General features: G+C 45.5%; 1 protein-coding gene across 2 annotated transcripts in view; it reads right to left on the minus strand.

The window, feature by feature from the left end:
* EXT2 (exostosin glycosyltransferase 2) overlaps positions 1-27,183 on the minus strand; it is a 137,688-nt gene that overhangs the window by 15,008 nt on the left and 95,497 nt on the right. For both annotated transcript variants that reach the window (XM_047775934.1, XM_047775933.1), the window contains one exon: positions 25,381-25,547. In XM_047775934.1, the coding sequence (XP_047631890.1) occupies positions 25,381-25,547 (167 nt within the window). The remainder of the gene's footprint in view (positions 1-25,380; positions 25,548-27,183) is intronic.

Raw genomic sequence — 27,183 nt, forward strand, 5'->3', positions numbered from 1 at the left:
TCTGAGCACGTTCTGAAGGGTCTTCCTACCCTCCAGCCTCTCTCACCACATCCTCCCACGATCCAGCAGCTTCCCTGTTCTTTAACTGTGACTAGACCTCAAGCCTTCTGCACCTGCTCTTTTTTTCTGACTGGAATGTCCCCCCAGCTCTTCCAAAGGCTGGTTCCTGAGATCAGTCAGGTCTCTGCTTAAATGTCACCTGCTTTCAGAGGCCTTTCCAGACCTTTCCATCCAAGGTAAATGCCATTCTGCATCATCCCCCTTCATCCCATGCTTTCCTTCACCAAACTCTCTTTCCCTCAGACTGCTTTGGCTATTTATTGTCTACTTAGGTGTCATCTCTTTTCCTCCGGCAGAGTTAAAACTCCATGAGGACAGTCTCATCCATGGAGGCATCCTGAGCACAAAGCCGAGAACACGGAACAGCACTCCACGCACCCTTGTTGAGGATGGATGGGCAAGATCTCGGCAGCAGAAAGCCGAGTATGAGAGAAGGAGCCAAGATCCCTCCTCTTCTCTTCCCAGCCGGAGCCAGCACACCCTTCACTCAGAAAGGAAGTCTGCAACAGTACGGATCACCAGCTAACCGTCAATAACAATGTGAGAGGCTCTGTGTGAGAAGATCACAGTCATAATTCACCAGCACTGAAGCACATGTTTTAAATCGCTTTTCCAGGAGCGGGTAAAGGGACGTTTGCTGAGTCATTACGCCGTCTTGCCCAGTCCCTGTGATCGTCGACATGCTTTTACGGGATGTCTGACCTGGGTCTTGAGCATGGTCTGGATTTGTGAACCAGCTCACCTAACAGGCCTCGCCAACCACAACCTTGGCCTCATTAACACCATGTTGTAGCCAAGAGAGTTAATCGGCCACAGGCATCATCGTAATAGCTGCAGACAAATGAATCCATGTCAAACATTTCCTCAGATGTGTGATGCTGCTGCTGGGTTCTCTACTCTGGGGTTTGCATTTCAGCAGATTAAAATAATCTGATATTATTACAGTTTTACAGAGCCTAGAGCAACAGCATAGGCTGTGGGCCATAACTTCTGCCACCTTTGGGCCCGGACAGACCCCCTTCAAGTACACCTCCAGGTCCCTTTGCTCGGCACCAGGCATCTGCCTGTTCAAGTCACACCAGGACCACAGTCACCAATTCACTTAAATGGAACTGAAGAGATTTCTGAAGGGCTCCAAAGGGCAACTGACTACCCTCAAGGCCAGTGGTGGACACGGCAGAGGAAAAGAGGCAGGGGGCACCCATTTAGCTGGCACCTCTGCTGGATGGAAGCTGCACCACCCCTCCTTTCCTCCCGTATTTACCCTAAGTCAGTTCAGCTCTCTAATCCACACCAAGGAAGTTCCAATCACTTTCCCAAGGCGCTCTACTTGTCAAGTACACGGGTCAGTTTTAGGGTTGAATGCCATGGAGATTGCAGTCCTCTTCCTGTTCGCTGAAGCCACGTACCAGACTTCTCTCCAGAGGGACTTAGTTTGGTAACACCGCATCCCAGGATGCTAAATGACGCTGCTCTGAAAGCATCAGCGGTGTCCTGAATCTCAGACGCCTTTGCAGCCTTCGGCAAGCGCAGTGCCTCGGGAGGGGCCTCTCTGCCCTTGACTTATTCCAGGCAGCTGGATGCAATCAAGATACCATCCTTGTCACTTCATCTATAACTCTGCAGCTGACTACAGGATAAAACGGAGTGGAAAAGAAGGGGCTGGGCCCTCTCTAATCGAGCCCCGCCATAGTACGATGTTGATTATGTATATAGTAAAGCATTTTCCCAGCCAGAGGAGTGAGAATTCGACTCCGACCCCCTCCACTCCTTGTTGCTACCCACCTCCCACTCTAATTCAACCCTTTTCTTTTTACTTAAGGGAAATGCTCTAGGGTCAGCCTTTTGTCATTACTCACAGATGCCTTCATACATTACAGCATGGGCAACTGAAGCATCACTTTACCTCCCCAGTTCAAGTGACAGGGCTCCCAAAGCTGCGTTCAGGTCACAAAGCCATCGTTCAATTGTTTGCCTATACTTTCGGGGTCCTCCACAAATAGAGTCACCTATTTCTAACTGCACATGTCTTTGAAGACAGAGGCCTATGTCTGTTATAACAAACCCTACTCCCTGGTTTGGGGCTTATTTAGCAATAATGTGAATAGTCCTTACTTTTGGGGGCCTGTTCCACATCACTCTTCAAACAGAGACTGTAACACCACCAATACTGTCCTCTGTCCCCTTCCATTCTAACATTCATAATCCTGGTCCCAACCTCCCCTTCTCTGGATTATGGAGCTGTGCTCACCTGGCTGTTTTCAGAGGCCTTTACCTATCTCTTCTCCCCCCGCCCCCGCCTTTTTTTTCTTTTTTAAGCTTCCTGAGGTCTTTGGTGGCTTCCCATCACTACAGAATCAAACTAAGATCTTACCTTTGTTTAGAAGGCGCAGGAGGCAGCCCTGATAACCTCCTGTAGGAAGTGCATCCTATGGGCGGGGGTGGGGGGTGGGGGTGTGTGTGTGGAAAGCGTGGTTAACGTAGACCCGGGACTAGTTCTGCCACCGCAGACGAGCTGTGTGCCAGACCTGCTCAAGCTGCCCTGCTTTCATTCCACCCTCTGCAAAATGAGGGTTTGGATCGAATGACCTCTAATGCATTTTCAGGGCTAAATTCTTATATCTTCTTCCCCACTAACCTATTCTCAAGGAAACTAACTCAGCCACTGAGATCAGTCGCAAGTTGTAAGTTTCTAAATAGCATGGCCTGCATTATTTAACTTTGTTTAAAATGCCATACACATACGGGTACCCAATAAATGTTCCTGAAAAGAGGATAATGCACTGTATTCTAAGCCAGCTTAGCGAGTGCGTTTTAAACTTAGGGTGTGTGCTAACCACAGTCAGATTCAGGAAACAGATGGGGGGGTGGGGAGGGGGGACGGTGTAACAACAGGTGGTGCCCATCTGGGATAACTGATGAGGGGACCACAGGCTTGCTTGGGGGGAAAGGGACTGTAGGGGCTGCTAGCATGGTCCCACTTTCAAAGGGGAAGCGCCACAGGGATACAGCTACTGGGTGAGAGGGTGCCCCACGTACCAGGGTTCCTGAGCCCAGAGATGGACTAAGAAGTGCTGAGGGAACCGGGGGAATATGGACCCAAGGTACCCCGCACTGGGCCAAAGTTCATTTCTCTCCTTGCACACGTCCCCCAGTTTTGTCGATTCCCAACCATCGAAGGGGAACAGAAGGCCAGGACCCAGTCCAAGCCCTGGGGCCCTAGGCCCAGGTCTATCATGGCATTGCTGCATGGAAGCCAGCTTGTAAACGCCTTTGAACTGGTGGCCCTCCTTCCTGTCGGGCTTGTCCTATGTGCTGTCCAGATGGGAAGGGAGTAGCTGGCTGGGTTCCAATTTCTAGCTGGTTTCCACAAAGGAGCCAGTTATCAGATTCACTCTCAGCCCTCTGGGAACAAAGCTCACCTTTTATATTTGTAATTTCCTGAAATGAAGTGGAATGGAGGGACTGATTGGCCTCACTTTCAGCTCACGCTTTTAAGTACAATTGTGGTTGGCTGGTAGTTTTTGTCAAGGGGTTGCTTTGCGAAAAGCCAAAGAGCCTTTGCCCACGCCTGGGACACCAATAAATGCTAATGCTATGCATGCAGAGCAAAGAAGCCCTGAAGGTGTCACCAGGAGTGCCCTGAGGCTGATTGGTTTTGACAAATACATGTCCGTGCTATGCTGTGTATTAAGATTTACCTATGTGGATCACTTCCATCTGCTCGAGAGATCTTTCCAAGCCTAGGCAGGATTCTGCTTAAAATAAGCCAAACAGGAAGAGTACATGGACGGAAGGCTCCTGGGATCCTGGCGGCAATTCTCTCTGTCCCAGTCTGGCTGGAGGGTGATGCCCTGGTGCTGGGGGACATGATCACACCTCTCCTTCCTTCAGGCCTGGGCAGTGACGGAAGCAAGGAGACTGACCAGCTTGGAGCATCGCTGGTAGGAAGACGTGCGCCATCTCAGCAGGCAGTGTAACCATGGGCCTTCTGCGGATGGGAACAAGACTCACACTCCAGCAGCCTGAGCTGCAGACCTGGCCACGCCGACTCGGGGGTTTGCAGCCACAGAGGCCATGTGGTCCAGCTCCTCCAGTGAAGATGAGGAAACTGGGGCTGGCGAGCAAGTGGCTGTCCCGAGTTACACTGCCAGCCCACCCCTAGCTCCCAGTCCAGCCCTCTGCTCACGAAGTCACTTTCCGCTCTCCTGATTCTAAGAAGCCTCTCCTCTCCCCCGGCTCAGGCCCTCTGACAGGATGGGGGAGGGAGAGGCGGTGGGGAAAACACCACAGTCTTTTGCTCCCCTCAGAACTCGTCTTCTAAGAGCTGGAGGCTCTTCATGAACGTGGTTCCCGTTGGACAGAGAGCCACATGCGTGCCATTAAGACGAGGGACTCCCAGCAGCTGCAGCGCGCTCGCGGGACTCCGCCTGTGACATCCCAGGGCCCACTGCAACCCGGTAATCCGGGCGGCTCTGGGCAGAGAGGAAGTACAAGCAAAAAGCAGCTGAAGGAAAGCTTAAACTCAACGACTATTTTTCATGAGGCAATGAATCTCCTGAGAGATAATAAAGAAGCAAAGGAGAGACGCGAGGGGGCTGAGGGGAGGGAGGAGGAGGAGGTGGGTCAGGGTCGGGTCACGGGCTTTCTAATTTTGCGCTCCTTAAGACCCACCAAAACGTGAAATCATTTTTATTTCCATAACCTCAGCTCCAGGGGGGGTCGTCCTATTTCTAAGTCTGGTCCCAGGAGGTTGGTTAATGAAGTTACAAGAGTGATCACAAGCCAAATGGCTATTCTCTTTCAAAACCGTGCACGATGTAGAAACAGAGACTTTAGCTTTTATAAATTACCGAGCCTTCAAAACTTCAGGTTGATCTCGGTGAGGTTGGATTTAACTGACTGGGGACCAAAGACGTCAGCCCTGACCAGCCGGGGGAAGTAACTCTCCTCCTTCAAGTCGCTACCTCGGTGGCGCCTATCACTCACGGTCACAGACACTATTGCAGACCTGGTCAGATTTGTTTTCTTCTTCCTGCGCGTGGGAGGAAATGGCACTGACTACAAACTAATCCTGGCTGACTTCGAAGCATAAATGTGGTTCTAAAATGATTTCTTTCTTTCTTTCCTTCCTTCCTTTCTCTTTCCTTCTTCCTTCCTTTTTTTTTTTTTTTTTTGCCTGTTTGTCTTTTAGGACTGCACCCACAGCGTATGGAGGTTCCCAGGCTAGGGGTAGAATTGGAGCTGTAGCCGCCGGCCTACACCACAGCCACAGCAATGTGGGATCTGAGCTGCGCCACACCACAGCTCATGTCAAGGCCAGACCCTTAACCCACTGAGCTACGCCAGGGATCGAACCCACATCCTCATGGATGCTAGTCGGGTTCATTAACCACTGAGCCATGAAGGGAACTTCCTAAAATGATTTTCTAATGAGTTAATTCATCATAGCGCCCTATATGGGTGCTTAAACCCCATTATCTTTTGGTGGAGAATCAAGAGGCAGAGGAACTCCTTTCAATCATTTATTTATATCCCATCTATTTCCAAAAAATGATTTGGGTTGGCTTACATAAAAGGCAAGAGCTAGAACAAAGTCCAAACTATCGAGACAGATGATGACCAACAGCATTTCTTTAAAAAGCCCAAGATGTTCCACCTTCCTTACAATTATCTATCAACCCTGACAGCAAGTTCTAGAAAGGCAATCCAACAGCAAGCCAGCCACAGGGTAGGGACGGGGAGATTGGAGCGTTCCTATTTATTAATTCGTTTACTCATTGAACTCTTAGATACTTACGGAGCTCTCATTGTTTTTTAATTAAAATTTTATTTTGAGATAACTGTAGATTCAAAAGGGGCTGAAAGAAATAATGCAGAGAGATCCTGTCTACTCTAGACAGCTTCTCCCAGTGATAACATCTCATGAGAGAGCAGTGTGATAGAGTATCAGACTGACGCTGATAGAGTCAAGATCCAGAGCATTTCTATCACCACGAGGGTCCCACCCCATCAAGGTTCCCTCTGGCAATTGCTAATCTATTCTCCAGTTCTACAATTTTGTAATTTTTAAAAGGCTATCTATTAACAGAATCACAAAGTATATAATCCTTTGGGATTACCTTTTTTCACACAGAGATTCTTCTAAGTTGTTCTGTGTATGGACAGTCCAGTCCTTTTCATTGCTGAGTAGTGTTCCATGGTGTGTTCCACTGGTCCAACAGTTTGTTTAACCATTCAGCCCTTGAAGGGCATCTGGGCTGATTCCTTTTTGGAACTACAAATGGCACTGCTACGAACACTCATGTACAGGTACTTGTATGGGCATAAATTTTCCTGCCTCCAGAATAAATGCCTAAGAGTACAATTGTTGGATCATACGGTAACTACACATTCAGTTTTGTAAGAAATAGCCCAAACTGATTTTCTAGAGTGGTTGTGCCATTTTATATTTCTAACAGTAATGTATGAGAGATCCAGTTTCTCTGTATCTTCACCAGCATGTTTTGTGCTGTCACTATTTTTTTTTTTCAATTTCAGCCATTCTGATAGGTGTATAGTGGTATACAATTACAGTTTATATTTGTATTTACTTAATGATCAATAATATCAAACATCTTTTCATGGGATGATTTACCATGTGTATATCCTCTTCAGTGAAATAACTGCTCGTGTCCTTTGTCCACTTTCTAATTGGATTGTTTGTCTTTTAATGTTGAGTTTTGAGAGTGATATATCCTAGATATACATCCTAGTCTTTTGTTGGATATGTCATTTGCAAATATTTCTCTCAATCTGCAGCATTTCTTTTAATCCTCTTCACAGGGTCCTTCACAGAGCAAAACTTGGTTTTTTTTTGTTTGTTTTTTTTTTTTGCTATGCTGGTGATATGTGGAAGTTCCCGGGTCAAGGATCAAACCTGCATCACAGCAGTGACCTGAGCTACAGCAGTGACAACACCAGATCCTTAACCTGCTGCATCGCCAGGGAACTCCCATGGTTTAAGTTTTGATGAGGTCCAATTTATCCATTTTTCCTTTTATGAATCATGCTTCTTTGTCTTGCCCTAGATCCTGAAGATTTTTTTTTCTTTTTTTTCCTGAAAGTTTCATAGTATTACGTTTTACATTTAAGTCCATGATTCACTTTACGTTAATTTTTGTGCGGTTTGGGTCAAGGTTAAAGTTTTGCTTATGGATGTCCAATGTGCCCAGCACCATTCATTAACAAAGCTGTCTTTCTTCCACTGCATTGTGTTGGCACCTCTGGTCAAGAATCAGTTGCCCCCAACTATTTTTTAGGGACTGCCTTCTACTTCAAAGACTGAATACAAGAATAGAGCATGTGTCATGTTACTAAGGAGCTTACCATTTAGAAAAGCATGACTGACATATGCATAAAAGGCCAGAGATGGGGAGCTCCTGCTGTGGCACAGTGGGTTAAGGATCCAGCATTGCTGCAGCTGTGGCATAAATCACAGCTGCAGCTCAGATTAGATCCCTGGCCTGGGAACTTCCATATGCTGAGGGTGTGGCTGAAAAAGGAAAAAAAGCTAAAGATGAAAGAAATCGAGGACACAGGAAAAACACACAAAAGGGTGGAAAAGCAGGAAATAAGGGAAAGGCTTCATGGATTTCATTTTAAGGGGAGAAAGGAAAAGAAATTTCAATTACAAAGTGGGGGGCTGAGATTCTCATTGCCCCCAACCAGGTAAATAATCAGTACAAAATTTTATTCTTTGCTCTCTGTTTAGCAGACCAGCAAGGAGAAGATCAGATTTCTCCCACTGAATATAAAATACAGCATCACTTAATTTTGAAAAACTCCTTATAATTTCAATCACAGAAACTATGTGTATATCAGAAAATTCAATGTCCAATCACATTAAGTTCACTCATTCAGTCAATAAATATTTACTGAGCACCCGCTGTGTGTCAAGCAGCAGGCAGAGGGTAGTAAACTAGGAAGACACAATCCTGTTTGAATGGAAGGTACTAAAGGCGAGTCTGTCATTCCAGCCCCAGATCTATGCCATGGATGTATTAGTGGCCTCAGCTAAAGGTCAGCCCCTTCCTTCTCTCTCCAGGAGCAGTGTCAACATGGGATCAGGACCTCTGCCCTCACCCCTCAAATCTTCATCTGGATGGGAGCCTAGAATTTTTTCCTTTTTTTTTTTTTTTTTTGGTCTTTTTAGTGCCGCACCCACAGCATATGGAAATTCCCAGGCTAGGGGTCAAATTGGAGCTGCAGCTGCTGGCCACAGCCACAGCCACAGCCACAGCAACAAGAGATCCAAGCCACATCTGTGACCTACACCACAGCTCACAGCAACACCGGATCCTTAACCCACTGAGCGAGGCCAGGGATTGAACCAGGATCCTCTTGGATACTAGTCGGGTTTGCGCTCATTACCGATGAGGCATGATGGCAACTCCTAGAATTTTTACTTCTAAAGGCTGTCAACTCTTTTTTTTTTTTGGCTGAGCCCTCACCACAACAGTGACCCAAGCTGCTGCGGTGACAATGCTGGGTCCTTAACCTGCTATGCCACAAGGGAACTCCAAAGGCCGTCAACTATCTAAAGCAGCCAACAGATAGTATGAGATATACTACAATCACAGTTAATGGGAACCCTATGCACCAATTTTTAAGCACCAAGAAATAACTCTGATCTAAGAGGTGAGCTGTAAATATCACACTGACCATCTCACCTTGCTTTCTCAAGGTTCATGCTTTCAGGTGTGATATTTCTAAGGTCAGGGGACTATTCCAATCCTTTAAAGTTTCCTTTCAATCTAACCATCCAGAATGGGGAATTGGTAGGTCTAATGCAACAGCAACCACCAACCACTGTCTCAACCCTCTGAATCTGCAAGCAGTTTCACGGCTGGTGGTGAAGGGTGCGGCATCACACTTGGGAACCACACCGCAGAATTCTGCTCCGAAAGCTCCAGGTGCTGCCCTTCTGAGAGAGCCACGGGGGGCTTCAGGGCCTGGATGCTACCACGACTTTCATTTCCCCTGGTCCCGGGCCAAAGCCTGCCCACACACCTTCTTCAAGTATCTCTATCAAAATCAAGACAGATAAGCAGCCAATGCAAGACAAATTCTCCCTATCCTCAAATCATAAACCAAATCCTGAAGCTCTGGATTCCTGGGGCGGCCAAAGCCTGTAATCAATCCCAAAGAGACAACAGGCAGGTTCTGGAACAATAACCCGCCAACATATGGATCCTCTCAGGGCTGGGATATCATAGCAGTTATCTCCTTTTGAATGGGGTGGGGGGAAGTGTGCATTCTTTAAACCAACACCTCTTTAAAATAACTATCCCATATTATAAGCATCAGTTCCTGAGGCACAGAATTCGGAGCCAGGTGGGGCTGCCTGGGCTGCAGACAGGAGAGATGGTGAGGCTGGGTGGGGGTACACAGGGCTGGGAGAGCAAAGACCAGGCAAGCTCTCACCTCACCAGCACTGTCTGACTTAAACTCAGAGCTTATGCAAAACAATGAAACCAACTCACCTGACCTCCTGGGGGGGGGGGAGTGTGGGAGAAATCGATGCCCTTTGACGGTCAGCTGTGCCATCGGGCAGCAAGCTCCCTCCTCTTTGGGGTAGGGAGCCTAGTCCTCCACTTGATGGCTCATTAATGGCTAGGCAAACAAATTCTGAGCTTGCTGTTTTAATTTGCTCAGTGGGGAAGGAAAAAGTGTCACTCCATCACAATTCCCAACTGAGTGCTTTTTTAAACCATCAGATGTTATTTCAATGTTCAGCAGACATATTCGATTTCCTTCCCTTAATATTTGTTTGACTTCCTCTCCAATGGGGACTGGGTGCTTTAGAAAAGCTCCGAGAGGTCAAACCTCACTGCAGCTTCTCTCAGCACCTCCGTGGGCTCCAGCCCACTGCTCGGGGTCTGCTTTCAGCAGCTTGGGCTCAGCGCGGCACACGTGAACCATTTTCCCTCCAGGTCCCCCAGGGTCTTGGGGGTGTAAATCGATGCAAGCTGGAGACAGACGGACCTAACAGAGGATTCAGTTCTCCTCCAGGAGCCGTGTGGAGAAGACCCCAGGGAGGACTCTCTAGAAAGAAGGGCTCCTCCAACCACGGTCTCCCACGTGACTCCCGCGAGGGAGCCAACGGCACCGCAGGAGGGACACTCACTGGGCGAGCCACCTGGCCCGCGCCCTCTTCTGAAGACAACAGTCTCCAGAGGCAACTCTCGCTGCACTTAAGAAAAGTGAAAAGGTGGAGGTAAAGACAGACAGATGTCCTTTCAATACTCAATACTGGGAATTCCCGTCATGGCGCAGTGGTTAACGAATCCAACTAGGAACCATGAGGTTGCGGGTTCGCTCCCTGGCCTTGCTCAGTGGGTTAAGGATCCGGCGTTGCCGTGAGCTGTGGCGTACGTCACAGACACAGCTCGGATCCTGCATTGCTGTGGCTCTGGCGTAGGCCAGCGGCTACAGCTCTGATTAGACCCCTAGCCTGGGAACCTCCATATGCCGCAGGAGCGGCCCTAGAAAAGGCAAAACAAACAAACAAAAAGCCCTCAATACTGTACTGATCTGGATGACTGCCACTAGGAATGTATTCAGGGGGGACTGTCACTTGCTCAAATATTATACACAAGGCTCAAAGAGAGCCTCTAGCCTTCATCTCCTGCAGGTCCTCAACGAGGAGCGCACACTGCAAGCCCTAAACACGTTTTAGTTTTCAAAGCTCAGCTCTGGCAAAGTGGCTCTAGCTGCTGCAAAGCTTTAGCGCAGATCCAGCACAAATGCTGACAAGGTTTTGATTCTGCACATGCCCAAGACGGCCCGGCTCGCTGGGACGCCCGCCATGGCTCCAGGGGGCCTTGTGGTGACAGCCCATCATCCAGAGAGAAGGAAACACCTGAATTCCCAACCTTTCCGGGCAGCTACCAGGTCAGACTATGTTAAGGATCCGAGTCAGCGAGAGGCCGAGGGATGAAACCTAGGCTCTGGTTCACGCTGAGGTTGTCTGCGGCAGGGAGGGCCCTGCATTTGGGGACGTTTCATTTGTATTAGTCTTGGTTATAAGGACCCTGTTTCTCAGTGTCCTACGTGACCCCAAAGGGTGTTAGGGGCCCATGGCAGGGTAGGACAGGTGGTGCCACACGCCGTAAAGAAAACCCTCCCTGGCTTCCCAACAGCTCTGGGTACGTTTTCAGATTCCGGGCTCTGGGGCTTAAAGCCAGGGAGGAAAGTGGTATCATAACCCAAGTCTGTGAGGAACAATCTTGAAACCCAGGCCAAGACCTGGATCTGTGGCACTTTTACTGGCAGGCGGTTCAGAGGGACAAACAGAAGAACACAAATAGTCTTTCTTTCTTTTTAAAGTTACCTACTAGCTTTTAAAAGAGGCCATTCTGAAGTCTAATTCGATGATAGCTTCTTTCCATCTTTCTGCTCTTCTAGCAAGAAGAGGAAAAGTGGAATCGTTTATTTTGAATCACAGAATATATCATCTCTACCACTCTCCCCGGATGAATAGCTAGCTAGCTATAAACTTAACTAATTCTATTTAAAATGCAACTGTTACACAGAGCCTCAGCTCAGGAATTCTCCAATTAACCAAGTTCCCTCATCCCTGATTAAATATGAGCTATGGCTAAGCCTATCTTTTCCTTCTCCTTGGTTCTTTGATTCAATAAACACTGATTAAGCTGATAGACTTTTTCACTACTACGACATACCTGGCTTTCCCTGTCTTCACTCCATCATCTTGAGTTTTTCCTGTGATCTGACTGCCTGGGCCAGACACCTCTTTGCGAACCTACAATAACCTCTGCACCACTTAGACTTCTCAGCTGACCTCTTAGCCTGTCATCAGCTGGCCCTATATGGCCAAACCAACCGAACTCCCAATGTCTGCCCCATCACAAGTTCTGCCCTCAGCACATCAACTGGTGTATGACTTCCCTATGCGACCACACGGGCCCAGCTCGTTCTAACTTAGGTGCCTTCTTACACCAGGAAAAGCCACTCAGGGATGGTGTTTACATACTCATGAAAAACAGTGGGGGCAAGAGTTTCCATAGTGGCTCAGTGGAAACCAATCTGACTAGTGTCCATGAGGAGGCAGTTCAATCCCTGGCCTTGCTCAGTGGGTTAAGGATGATCTGGTGATGCCGTGAGCTGTGGTGTAGGTTGCAGACACGGCTCAGATCTAGCGTGGCTGTGGCTGTGGCATAGGTTGGTGGCTATAGCTCCAATTCAACCCCTAGCCTGGGACCCTCCAAGAGCCCTGGGTGCAGGCCCCCCCCCAAAAAAATAGTGGGGGGCATTCCATGCTATTTTGCTGTCTTTTCACAAGTCTTTACAAGTATATACCTGCCATTACCATGGGGAGTTGTGAGCGAGATAATCCAAATAAATGATCGTAGCTTATTAGTACCCCAGAGGTTTAACTAGCCACTACCACCGACTATCCAGGCAGTAAAAGGAAGGCGTCAGCATTTTGTGCACCTACAACACACATTTGCTTTGAGTCAATTCCCATCCCCACACGAAGGACTGACTTTATATCCAGCATTATTAGCCGACAGTGTTTCACATCTCTCAGGTGAAAAATGTTTAACACTTAGGTGCCGCTAATAATTTTTATGGTTGGAAATGAGGATCAAAGTACAAAAAGAAAAATAAATTTTCAGGTTTCTACATTCAGCCAAGTCTGCACAGTTCATTTTCTGCCACATGTTTTAAAAACGGCCTCTCTTAAAGGCGGGGGAGGGGAGCAGCAACAAGTCGCATTTTACTTCCCAGCTCTTCAGGTCTGAAATAAAAGCAGAAGCAGACAGACTTGGGGCGGGGGTGGGTGGGTGGGTGGGGGGAATCAAACATTCAAGTAACACTACACGCTGCTACTGTTCCCTCAGGAGCTCCCTGCAAATGAGTATCAAGAACTCAATAGATACTTTCCTGGTAAAATACATAAACAGATAAATAAATTATCCCAGGCTGAAAAGAATTTCCACATCTGGTAGCTCACTAGAGCTTGTCAAACAAGTCAGAAACACGCAGGGCCAGAGAAGATCATTCTTTCACTGATTTCAGGGCTGGCAAGAGAATGTAACATTTCCCAAAGCTCTTGGCCGTCCATCAGGGAATATGACCCATTTGAATGGGCAAATGACCCCTGTGTTTTCTTCCAATTAAATAAATAATGATACCCAGGCATTAGGTCTCAAATCCAAATGTCTGTGTGCTCAAGTCACAGACACTGGAAGAAAAAAGCCCTTTCCGACAGGGTCTGGCCTTCCTTCCCAAGAACTTGCCAGGGCGTCCCTTAAAGGGTTCTATTCAGTGTATATTTAACACCTTAGAGAAGCAACTTAACCTTTTTGCACCTCAGTTTTCTCTGCAATAAAGCATGCAAGAATGGTCTCTAAGGTCCCTTCCCGTTCTGACGCCGGGTTTCTTTAAAACAGCCTTCTGACCGGCGGGCTGTGAGCAGTCAACAGGCTGGTGGTGACTTGGATCGTCTCAGCCAGATGGGCAGGGAGGCTGCGCTGGTCACAGCCAGAGCAGCAGCCTGGTCTGGGGACAGTGTTAACACTGCTCCATGTGCTGTGGATGCACAGAGGCTGGGCGGCAGCACTGCTGTGGCTCTCACAACCTCCTCCCAGAAAGGGACGCTAGAGGTCACGACCGGCTCCAAGCTAACTGCCCAGGTAGATCCTCTCCATCACCCCCCTCTCACCTCCCGGCTCTGACTTTAGGCTACCTTTCCACTTGCGAGCTGCCTTCGGCCTCGGCTCCGTGTCCCTTCAGGGAGCCGTGGAGCCTGTTGTGTTAAAATGGTCTCCGTAAAGAGATGCTTCCGACCCTCTAACAAAAGCACCGCCTTAAAATGTGTCTGTGAAAAACCAGCTGGGACTCTGGTGCCTGAGCCTACATGTTAGGTCTCAAAAGAGGTGTCAGCAGAACCATGATCAAAACAGGTCCTGGGCCACCACACTCTCCTCCACGAAGGGAGCGAAGGGAGTGGCTGTGCTCTCCCCCCCACTCCTGACACGCTGCTGGCCACCGCCGCCAAATGCCCTGGATCCTCACACGCACCATCTCGCTGGGTTTCACAGGAACGTGAAGGTGTTTGACACTTCCTATGCATAGAATTTCTGACCCTTTTCCAGATGAAACCACATCTTATACCTCTGCCTGCACTCCTGATCCCTTAGATTTGTGACACCTGAAGGGATTTTAGGACATCATGTGGTCTCTTCTTCTGGCTCCAGGCAGGACTTGTAAAACTACCTTAGACAATAGAGGACTGTTGGCCACCCCTTTCTGAAAGGGGAGACGCCGCTGTTTCTCCAGATTTCTTTAAGAATTTTCTGGAGCTACAGTAAGACAGGTCTGCTGCATGGTTTCTCTTTGATTCTCACACACTAAATACTGTGTTTAAACCGTTTTTTACTTAAACTAGGAAAATGAATTCAACTACTGCAGAAATAAGGGTTACACACCACACACACACAACCAAACCAGAAGAAATGAAGATGCCCATTTTAAAGAGGAATAAGCAGGGGGATATTTTGCTTATATTAAAAGTGCCAATGTAACTAATCTTACCTAAATGACCTAGTAAGATCTTTAAATCTACAACCATAAAATGTACATTCTTTTTAGGGACACACAGAACATTTACCAAAATAGACCTTTTCCTGAGCGAAATAATGAACTCTTACCAAATATATTTTTTGGCCACAGTGGAGCCAAATAAGAAATCAATAAGAAAAAGATAGCTTCAAAAACTGAAAAGGTAAGCAATTTACTTTTATATGAATCAAAGAAGATACTACAATTGAAATTAGAAAATATTTAAACTTAAGGATAATAAGAAATATGACAAATCAAAACTTGGGAAGGCAATGTAAAGCAGTAACTAAGGAGAAACTTAGAGCTTTAATGCACATATGAGAAAAATAAATACTGAGATCATTGATCTAAGTTATCAAAAGGTTAGAAAAACAACAGCAACTTAAGCGCACCAAAGTAGACGAAGAGATTAATCAAGAAAAGAGTAGTTAATGAAACACAAAAGAAATAAACACTAAAGAAAAATCAACACAATCAAAATTTGATTCTTTGCAAAGATATAACATTGATATACCTCTAACAAGGCTGATCGAGAAAAGGAGAGAAGACAAAAAGGATCGGTATCAAGAATGAAAAAGAGCACATCATTCCAAATCCTACAGGTTTTAATAAGATAATAAGATAACACTACAGGAGCTCCCACTGTGGTGTAGTGGAAATGAATCTGACAAGGAACCATGAGTTTGTGGGTTTGATCCCTGGCCTCCCTCAGTGGGTTAAGGATCTGGCGTTGCCGTGAGCTGTGGGGTAGGTTGCAGATGAGACTGGGATCTGGCGCGGCTGTGGCTATGGCTGTGGCTGTGGTGTAGGCCGGCGGTTACAGCTCTGATTAGACCCCTTGCCTGGGAATGTCCATATGCTGCAGATGCGGCCCTAAACATACAGAAAAGACACACACACACAAAAGACAACATTACGGATGATTTTATAGCAATGCATTTTACAAGTTAGTTGAAATGAACAGATTCTTTGGAAAACACAACTTCTCAAAACTAACACAAGAAGAAGCAGAAAGTCTGAATAGCACTCCGGTCATGGAAGAAACAGAGTCTGTGATAAGCAGACTAGAGTACTGGCTGAGGCCAAAGGGCAGAGTTAAGAATCAAGTTCTAAATGTCAAGCCTGGGCTCATGCCTAAGCTGCAGAAACAAGAACGGAGCAGCCACGCACTTTTCTCTTTTCCTTATGTGTCTATTCACCTGCTTGTCTGTCTCTTTTCCTTTTCCAGTTACTACCTGATATAAGAATTACTGTTATGATTTATTTGTATACACAATGTATGTAATTCAAACCACTTATTCTTCAGATGTTGGCGGCTTCCACAGCTTCTGAGTCTATAAATTTAATGACCTCTGGCAAACTTTGGAAGCTTTCAGCTCTTAGTTCTTCAAATATTTTTTCTGTCCCACATTCTTTTCTCTTCTCCATCTGGGACACTGATGATACGAATGTCATATCTTTTGTGATTGTCCCACAGGTCCCTGAGGCTCTGTGCATTTTTTTTTTTTTTTCCCCGATCAGTTTTCTCTGTGTTGTCCGGATTGGTGAACTCCTGTTGATTTTATCCTCAAGCTTACCAATTCTTTCCTGCTATCTCCATTCCCCTGTGGAACCCATCCAATGAATTTTAAATTTTTGGTTATTGCAATTTTCAGTGCTGAACTTTCCATCTGGTTCTTTTTTATATCTTCTGTTTCTCTGCAGAGAATTTCTGTTTTTCCATTTGTTTCAACAGTGCTCATAATTGCTTATTAGAGAATTTTTTCATGATAGCAGTTTTAATATCCTGGTCAATAATTCCAACATCTGTGCCATTTTGGTGTTGGTATCTGTTGATTATCTTTTCTCATCGAAGTTGCAATTTTCCTGGTTTTCTTGGTATGATGAGTAATTCTGGATTGTTTCCTGAACATGTTGAGTGTTACTATGAGACGCTGCTTCCTTTTACATTTTCTATTTTAGTAATAAGGAGTTTAGGTTCAGAATGCATGTCCCAATCCAGTTTTGTGGGCTGTGGATTGAATATCAATTTAGTTTTCAAAGACTGCATCGTGCTATTTTGGTCTGCCCAACTTGTGTGCTACCCAGAGGCTAATTTGAAACCTGGGTAGTATTCTACGCCACAGTTTATTTCCCAAAGCTTTTGCTGTGTTGATTCTAGTTAGTTTCATGGACTGTTTTGAAGGGAGAGGGGTGAGACTGTGCCCAGGAGTTCACACATAGATGTGAAGAATCCCTTCTTTCCATAACCTTCCCCCCACTCTCTAGCTAGGAGGGGATGGGGTGCTGCCTCTGCTGTCTGGGACAGGCTGGGGATGGTAGGCAGGACCCATCCCCAGCCCCACGTCTCTGCAGCTGCCTCTTCACTGACATTCACTTTGTGTAAGATGTGGATGGTCAACTGGTTCCACCCCAGTCTCCAGAGTGGAGCGGGGTCGGGGGAGAGGTGTTGTCTCCGCTTCTATTCCCTGTTAGTGAAGTTAGGCATGGTTAACAGGCCTCTGTATGACAGTCTCTACTTTTTCTAGTCTCTGAATCTAGTTGGGAGGGTGACATACAGTTTCTTTTGTGGAGTTTGCCTGGTATAGAGCGAGTGTAGTCAAAAGGGTTCCACCTGCAGGGCTGCCCTCCTCCTAGTCCTTCTAAGAGAAAGTGGGTTTTTCTTTCTCTTGTTTATTTTTATCTGTGCCTGTAAGTGTCATGGCCCTCTCTAGCACTGAGGCTGAGATATATGGAGGGAGGTGGAGAGGGAGGGAGAGAGGAAGGAAAAAATTCCAAGGGAACTCACTGCTGGAGCTGAGGACACTGGCCAGTCTGTCTTCTTTTTCCAGGAATAAGGTGGCATGCGCTTGCTCAATCTTGTCCAGAATTGGAAGCCTATAATTTTTTCATAATGTTACAGAATATTCAGGTAGAAGAGTGACTAAATTGAAAAAGGAATTAAGAATTACCCAGCGATTGATATTGTGACTATCCACTTCTAGGGGAGGGAATACATAAGGCACTGTCGCATCTTCTTAGTGGAAATATAAAGTTGTTACTGTTGCTGCATAGAAGTTCAAATACGCCTGAAAGGGTGTGTGTATGGATGCTTTGGAGCAGCCAAAGGGGCAGACTGTGCTGGCTATAAAGTCATTGACTGGAGAAAAGGAGAATTACTTCCAGTTTTGTCTATTTTTTTTCCCCAACCGTGGACATTTTACTCCAGAAATGGCAGATGGTTCTTGCCTCTTCTAGCAGAATCGGCCTCAGCCTGGACCCTTGGAAGAATAGCCAGCCAGGGGCCCCTTCCTTAAAAGTCTAAGGCCCAGCCCGTGGGGATGAGGTAGGGTGTCCCTTCCAAGCTTCTAGGTTCTAACAAGCCCAACCTCTTCCCCTCCTTCCTCTCCTCCTCCCTTCCTAGTCAAAGTGGACACTCCCTGCCGGTTTCGCCTCGCCTCTTTATACTTTCGGCACTGGCACTCCCGTCTGCCTTCTCAGCTCTCTAAGGCCTTGTATTAGAACATTAAATATATTAAGTCCCTTCTATTGAAACAACTATTATAGATTCCTGAGTGATACGGATTCCTACTTGTGAATATTAGAATATGAAACAAAATGTTCAGGTGTTTTTACCTTCACTGAAGACAAGCTTCATACAAATAGGTTTGAATGGCACAGAGACAAAAATAGAACATCTATATAAGAAAAGCTTTACAGGTGGCACAGTATGCTGAAAATAGCATTGAAACGAGTTCTGTGATTTTACTGGATACGTCATTTATGGGCTTCGTATAGCTTATGGATGGATGAGCCTTATCTGTAAGTAAAAGTGAGTAAGCTAGATTATCTCTAAATTTCTTTCCAACTTGAAACCATCACTTTATTTTCAAGAAATCACCAGTAAAACCATCAGGGTCCTGGAGTTTTCTCTGCAGGAAGATTTTGATAAGAACTTCAACTTCTTTACTAGAGGGTTATCTACAAATTCTGCTTAATTTTATGTAAGTTGTAATTTTCAAAAAATTCTTACATTTCATATAAATTTTCATGCTATCTTTACATTCTTTTAATGCCTGTAGGACCCTCCTTTAATTCCTTTTCATTTCTGATTAGCGATAATTTGTGTTCTCTCTGAGGGGGGGATTCAGCTAGGAATTTATCAATTTTGCTAATCTTTTCAAAAAGATCTGGGACCTGTTACTTTTCTCTGTTGGTCTGTTTTCTGTTCCATTGATTTGATTAGCACTTAACTTTATTCTTTCCTTCTACTTGCTTTGAGTTTAACTTACTCTTCTTTATCTGGCTCCTTAAAGGAACAGACTTTAGGTGACTGCTTTTAGACCTTTCTTCTTTCCTAATATAAGCATTTAATGCTATAAATTTCTCCTAAGAATCACTTTAGCTATACGCCACAATTTTCTTTTCAGCTCTGGAAAATAATTTACTTACAATAAAATCACCAGTTCAGGGAGTTCCCGTCGTGGCGCAGTGGTTAACGAATCTGACTAGGAACCACGAGGTTGCGGGTTCGGTCCCTGCCCTTGCTCAGTGGGTTAACCATCCGGCGTTGCCGTGAGCTGTGGTGTAGGTTGCAGACTCGGCTCGGATCCCACGTTGCTGTGGCTCTGGCGTAGGCCGGTGGCTATAGCTCCGATTGGACCCCTAGCCTGGGAACCTCCATATGCCGAGGGAGCGGCCCAAGAAATAGCAAAAAAAAAAGACAAAAAAAAAATCACCAGTTCAAAGTGTGTTTTGATGAGTATACACAGTCGCATGACCACCACCACCACAACCCTAATGCAGCAACTTTTCCATCATCTGCAAAGTTCCCGCTTGCTCTTTTGTTGTCAATCCCACTCCCCAGCCCTGGCGATACAGTCTTTCCTACTCTAGCATTTCACACACAAGACACATCAGTAAGCAGCCTTTTGCATATGGCTTTATTCACTTAGTATAACAATTCTGAGACTTATTCATGTTGTTGCACATGTTAGTAGTTCATTTCTTTTCCTTTTTATCTTTCTTTTTGTACCCACACCGACAGCATATGGAAGTTCCTTAGGCTAGAGGCTGAATCAGCAGCTGCAGCTTTTGCCACAGCCACAGCCACAGCAACACCAGATCTGAGCCGCATCTGTGACCTATGCTGCAGCTTGTGGTAATACCAATCCTTAACCCACTGCGTGAGGCCAGGGATTGAAGTGGCATCCTCCTGGACACTATGTTGGGTTCTTAACCTGCTGAGCCACAACAGGAACTCCAGTTCATTTTTTTAACTGCTAAATAGTATTCCACAGCATAGATATGCCACAATGTTTCTCCCTTTGCCAGCCGATACATCTACCTGGGGGATCTTACAAATAAGGCTATGAACACTGAGTACACATCCTTGTGTAGACATATTTTTTATTTCTTTTCAAAGCTGGGTCATATGAAAAGTGCAACTTTTTTAACTTTATGAGAGTCTGCCAAACATTGTTCCAAACCGGTTGTACCATTTAGGGTATTTTACCAGTTACGTATGAGAGTTCTAAGGTGCTCCACAGTCTAACCAACATGCGTCATTGTCAGTATTTTCAATTTGATTTAGTAATTCCAGTGGTACATAGGGATACTCATTGTGCTTTTACTTTAGAATTTCCCTAATGACTATGACAGGGAGAGTTTTTTCATACGTTAGTATGCATCCTATATCTTCTTTGGTGAAGTAATCGCTCAAATGTTTTGCCCATTTTTAATTGACATTTTTTTCTTACTGAGGTGTGAGAGTTCTTTATATATTCTGAAAATGACTTGTCTTTTTTATTTTCCTGGAAGTGCCTTTTTAAGCATCTTTGATTTTGATGAAGTCCAATTTATCTGTTTTTGTTTCTTATATAAATTGTGCTATTGCCTATTGAAAAAAAAAATCACTGTTCAGCTCAGATACACTAGGATTTTCTCCATTGTTTTAAGAAGTTTTATAATTTTAATTTCTGCATTCTGAACTGACAAATGGGTAGCAAATTGCTCTAGCACCATGTAGTGAAAAGCTTGTCCCACCTCTACTGAACTGACTTGGGTTCTTTGCTGAAAACTGATTGACCACACAAGTGTGGTCTATTTCTGGACTCTTTACTTTGTTTCACTGATCTATCCATCTACGTTTATACCAATACCACAGTGTCTTGATTACTGCAGCTTTCTATGTCTTAAAATAAGATAGTCCTCCAATTTTGTCTTTCTTTCTTAAAATTGCTTTGGCTTCTCAGGTCTATAATGTTTTTATTTCAATTTTATTTTATTTTCATTTTTAAAAGTCTCCTTCAATTTTAGAACTAGCTTATCGATTTCATTTAATTAAAAAAAAAAAAGAAAGAAAAAAAAAAGAAAGCCTGAGTTCCTATTGTGGCGGAGCAGAAACGAATCCAACTAGTAACCAAGAGGTTGTGTGTTCGATCCCTGGCCTCACTCAGTTGCCACGAGCTGTGATGTTAAGTCGCAGACTTGGCTTGGATCCTGCATTGCTGTGACTGTGGTACAGGCCGGTGGCCATAGCTCCAATTCAACCCTAGCCTGGGAACCTCCATATGCCTCAGGTATGGCCCTAAAAACCAAAAACAAACAAACAAAATCCTTCTAGGATTTAGATTGTGCTTGCTTTGAATCTATACCTCAGCTTAGGGAGAACTTATACCTTAATAATAGTGAGTCTTTGGAGCCACATGTATGGTAACATCTTTCCATTTATGAAGCCGTCCGGTTTCACTCAGCAATATTTTGTAATTGTGGGGTTTTTTTGTTTTTGTTTGTTTGTTTGTTTTTTGCTTTTTTAGGGCCACACACGCGGCATATGGAAATTCCCAGGCTAGGGGTAGAACAGGAGCTATAGCTGCCGGCCTACACCACAGCCACAGCCACAGCAGAACCAAGCTGCATCTGCGACCTACATCACAGCTCAAGGCAACACTGGATCCTTAACTCCGTGAGGAAGGCCAGGAATCGAACCTGCGTCCTCATGGATACTAGCTGGATTCGTTACCACTGAGCCACAATGAGAACTCCAATATTTTGTAGTTTTCACAGAACTTATCTGGAACCCATTTTATTATTTTTTATAAGCACTTCATTTTTTATGCTATTGTAAGAGTATAAACATAATTATATTTTTTGAAATATAGTTGACATATAAGTTGAACCTATTTAAAAACTGTTATAGTTGACATCTGTATACATCAGTAAAACCAATTAAGACAGCGAACACAGCCATTCCCTCTAAAAGTCTTCTGTGCCCCTTTGTTACTCTTCCCTCCTTCCCAGATTCACCATTCCCACCCCGTCTGCAGGTAACCACGGATCTTTTGATCTCTAAAGACCAGTTTGTATTTTCTGTAATGAGATCATGCAATGTCTTTTCGTCTTGCTTCATTCATTCAGCATAACTATTTTTAAATACATCCACGTTGCTGGGTCATGGCCCGTCTCTTATTCAGCAGTATTCTCCTGCATGGATACGACATTCATTCAATTTGTGGGAGACACCGGTTTTTCATTCTCCTCCAGTTTCTGACTTCCGCGAGTACAAATACTAATACATTTATATGCTCTTATTTCTCTAGCGTAAACCTCTGTGGGAAGACTGGCGGGGCCAGTCACATGGTAGAAACACGTTTAACATTTTAAACTCCAAATTGTTCTCTAAAATGGCTGTATCCAGATAGTGGAGAAGCATGACAAGCATGCAGGCCAGAATAATATCTCAGTATTAATATTCTGTCTCCTATCTCTTTAATAATCTGTCTCCTGTCTTTTATATGCATGGTTGTACTGGAGATTTATTCATTCATCAAATATTATTGAGTAACTGCTGAATGGACTGAACTAGGTTAGGCATAGAGGATACAGCAGTGAACAAGTCAGCATTGGGTTCCTGCCCTTATGGGGCTTATGTTCTAGAGGAAAAGCAGACAGTAAACAACACCCTTCATGGTTAATTATTTGCTCACAAAGAGGTAGAGTCGGGAGACTCTCTGAGACCTTCTGAGATAGAAATGTTTGTGCTGAGTGCTGAAGGATGACTAGCAGTCAACAAATTTCTGTTGGACAGAAATTTCTGTTAACTGATTTGTTTATTCACTTAATTCATCAAGGCTGCACAAAAATAATCCCAGGCTTTGGCATAAAAAAACGGATTTAGAAGCACCATCTTCTGTCTTCTGACTCAACACAAAACTGTACCATCTCCAAAAGAGAAACATCCCTTTCGAATGATGAAAACCACCACCAACCTTTCTCATGAATCACAGCAGACTGATGAGAAGGGCAGCAGCAGCTAACTCGGCATCTCGTGAAGGGCAGACAGAGCACATGGCCCCTGACCCAGAACGTGCACTTACTGAGTGCCGCCCGTGTGGCGGCGCTATGCAATACACAACCTTACCTAACGTACATGACCACCCAACCAAGGATGTACTGTCACTGCCATTCTATGTAAGAATAAACCACAACCCAGAGTGGTTACATAAGTTATCCGTGGTGACAGAGCAGAATCTTGGACCCAGGGCTATCCTAACTTTGCTCGTGAAATTAATTCCTATGCAAGAAATAATGTGACAGAGTTACCCTAAAGCGCCAGTGGTAGGGAACCTGAGGAAAATACCTGTTGTCCTTAGCACCGAGGTGATTTAGTGAGGGAGGGACAAGTGATATGCTGATGGTTCTGAGGACTACTTTTGAGGACCAGTCGTCTCTGGCAGGGTAGAATCCTCAGGGAAGACAGCATAGTGTGATACAAATTCGGATTTAAACCCCTCCTACTTATTTGGCTGCGTGACTATGTGCAAGTTATCTAACCTTGCTTAGGCTCAGTAAAGAAAAACAATGAACTGCCTTGCAGGTTTAGGAAAAGATCCTAAGAGATGTCCGTAACCCCCCAGTAAATTGACAGGAACAGAGTACGTGTACAGAGACGGCGGCTGGAAAAGCCGTTCCTTCTACAGCATCGAGAGCACACTGCAGGCCGTGGGGATGAGGGCTCTCCCGGCCTCTCCTCCTCTGAAAGGCAACGGCTTCTCCAGAGGTGATGTGGCGTAAACACGGCATCAGAGCAAAGAGGGCAAGATTCAAGCTCAGTCCTGCTGGGTTTTGCCCCTCCTCTCATCAACACATTTGTTTTTGTTGCTTGAAACAAATTCAAGGTTGAAAGAGATTCCAGGCCTCATGAGGTCTCCAGGTTCCAACTCGAAGCTGAAAACAATTCATCTCGTCTACCTTTCTTTCCTTAGACTTCATTTCGACCAACCACAAATACCAAACAGGTAGCACTCTGTCCATCTTGGCTACCTCATTTGGAATGCTCTCTTTTCTGCCTCCCTTTTACCACGAAAATAAACACATTGGGGATCGTCTGAAACCATTATATGTGAATGGAAAGAGAAAACACTGGCAGAAAAAAACTGATCTTTTGGCCACGAGTTGGCTAAAGGAATAGGTAATTTACTTAAAAAAAAAAAAAAAAAAAACCCCGGGAACGATAGTGTACTAAAAATCATCCAACACCCTACATGCAATGATATAAAAGACAGCTCTGTGAATGAAATCAATCCAGAAAGACGAGTGTATGTTTATTAGCTACCCTCAGGCCTCTCACTGGCCAGTAATGATATCAATCAGGGTATCACACATCAGTCTGTTTCACAAACAATTTCTTTTACACTCAAATATATATATATATAAAATAAAAAGCCTGGTGAAACTTGAGCTTTTGATCTTTGGTGGTGGCAGGGGGATTCCTACTTCTTCCCCTTGAAATCCGCTTTTAATTTAAGGCTTAGAAAACAGATTTCTACAATAAATAAATAAATATATATATATATCAAATACGGCTTCATTAAATACAATGTCATCATTTCTTAGAATCTCAAAGTTAACAAGTCCTGAGTCAACCAAAGATGGTCCCCTCTCTCCCAAAGGCAGGGTGAGCACAGGGGATAAATTTCCACCCTTTCCCCGTGCCAGCCATAGCTAACTGATTCGCACACTGCTTCGCCTGGTCTGATGCCACCACCATGCCCGGGCAGCCGCAGCCTCTGCCTGTCGCCATCGTGCATCTCCGTGCGTCCTCCCTGACAGGACTCATCAATTTCTATTGCTTTCACCAGGCCTCGGCTCTGGCACTTTCCCCGGGGGAGACCTTTCCTGGTCTCCATACTCAACCCTTGAACCCAGTCTAATCCATCAGCGGCACTGAATGAACGGTGATAGAGAATGTTTCTCCCCAAAGACAGGCAGCCAGCCTCTCCACTTAAAACTCAGAAAGAAAGCCATCAACAGGGTCTGCTTTCTGTTTGTCAGCGTCGCTGGCTTCTTCGCTTACTGATGTTTTTACTGCTGCCAAGCCCAGCTGCTTGAGTCGGGGACGTGCTAGGCAAGGAGACATCAATTAAGCGCTTGTTAAATGCCATAGGCGCTCTTCTGAAAATGCCCCCTGGGACTCTCCTTGGGAGTTCCCGAAACTGGTGGACGGCACAGCTGTCATTCTGGAATAGGGTTGCCCCAAAGTTTGAAGGAAGCGTCACAGCCCACACTCCTAAGTGCAGCTTTTGGACTCGACGAGGATTTAGAAATTGTGCCCTTAGAGCACCTAATAGGACACGCTTCACGAGGAAAGACAAGCAGTACTAGGCAGTAAATATCAACCGTGGAAATGTGCTGTGGGAAGCCTCCTACCTCATAACCAAACTGCAGCTCATCAGAGGTCAGCATGATGATGTCGTCGTCAATGGCCAGAACGGCCTCCGTCTCGATTTCATCGTAAGGGAAGAAACGGTTACTCAACTTGTTTTCAGCAGTTCTCACGACTTTTAATGGAACCCGGATTTTGGGCCAGAGAGAATCTGGAAAACGAAAAACACCAGGGTATTGATTACTCTTGTATCTTTTGTGAGGAGGTAAATTGGTGAGAGCATCATTATCCCAAATGGGACAGAAGAGTCAAGTTACGCCCATGACGCTCATGAAACCCACACGCACAGCCATGCGAGGGGCAATTCTAACAAATGCATTCTTATGAGCATATTTTATTTTGTACAGGGTTCCATCCTCTCTACATCCTCACAACACTACTGATTCTCAATACTGTCTTAACGGGAATCCACGAACTGCCTTCCCTCACAACTGAGAGACAGAGGAGCACGACCTGATGAAGGTCAGAGGACAAGAGGAGAACGGCCCTGGGCAGCCTCACCCCAGCCCGTGGTCTGAACATCAGGCCCCTTCGGCCTCTGCGCAGCCCTTTCAGGAAGGCACACCCCGGCTCACAACCCGCCTGCAGCTCCGCTAGGAAAGACATGTGCTGAAGACGAAGACGCTGCCCCCAGGCCCCCACCTCCACCCCGCCCTCCCCGACGCCCCCAGGCTGCCTAATTCGGCCCTCGCCGGACTGCGGCCCCGAGTGAGTTCTGCTTTCCTAACTTAGCACTTTACCCCGTCGACAGCCCCGCTCTCCTGACTCATTGGGTTTGGTTTCTCATCACGACCAATTTACAGAGTAGCTATCAAGTTTCTAGGTCCAATTACGTGGGATTTTCTGGTATACTGAAGAAACACCAACTCATGACTCGCCTTACATTTTTTTCCCAGTCTGCTTTGAAATGACTGAAGCAATTCAACCTCAGGTTCCTTATTTTAAAATGCTGTGTTTAGCATAGCATGAAATTAATACTTCTTTGGTACAGGATCCATGTCATAGACCTCAGGGTTCTTTACAGAGGGCAGTGCGCCAATTTGAACAGAAAAGGTATCACACGGCTTCCAAAAGCCCATCACATAATTGTGGGAAGGTTTAGTTTTTGGGAGTCTTGAAGCCCTAAAATGCCTGTGGCCACTCCAAAATCACCACGCTGAAGAAGTATGACAGGGACAATCAGGAGGGGAAAGGGCGGTCTTAACCGACCGTAAATAAATATCTTACGTCTCCAGAATTTACGATATATCCATGCAACACATTGTTGGGGTGCTCCACGGGTCTCAGAAGATGCCTGTGCAAGTAAGAGGCCCTATAATTAAGGAAGATCCTCCGAGTTCTAAATAAGCCCAGAGCCTAAAAAAGCCGTCAACTCAGAGTTCCTGTTGTAGCTCGGAGGTAACGAATCCAACTAGAATCCATGAGGATACAGGTTTGATCCCTGGCCCCGCTTAGGGTTAAGAATCTGGCATTGCCGTGAACTGTTGCGTCAGTTGCAGACACGGCTTGGGTCCTGCGTGGCTGTGGCTGTGGTGTAGGATGGCAGCTGCAGCTCCAATTCCATTCCCAGCCTGGGAACTTCCACATGCCACAAGTGTGGCCCTAAGGAGCAAAAAAAAAAAAAAAAAATTCTGTTAACTCCAAAAAGAAGCATGTTTGGGAAAGGACTGAGATAGAGACCAAGGAAACGATCCTATGGGTCACTGCCTTTTAATCAGTAATAAACCTATGGTTAATCTTAGTTTCTTTCCTGGTCCGAAGTTATATAATAAATATCCTTGGGATAA

Source organism: Phacochoerus africanus, chromosome 4, assembly GCF_016906955.1.
Source record: "Phacochoerus africanus isolate WHEZ1 chromosome 4, ROS_Pafr_v1, whole genome shotgun sequence".
Classification (NCBI taxonomy): Eukaryota; Metazoa; Chordata; class Mammalia; order Artiodactyla; family Suidae; genus Phacochoerus; species Phacochoerus africanus.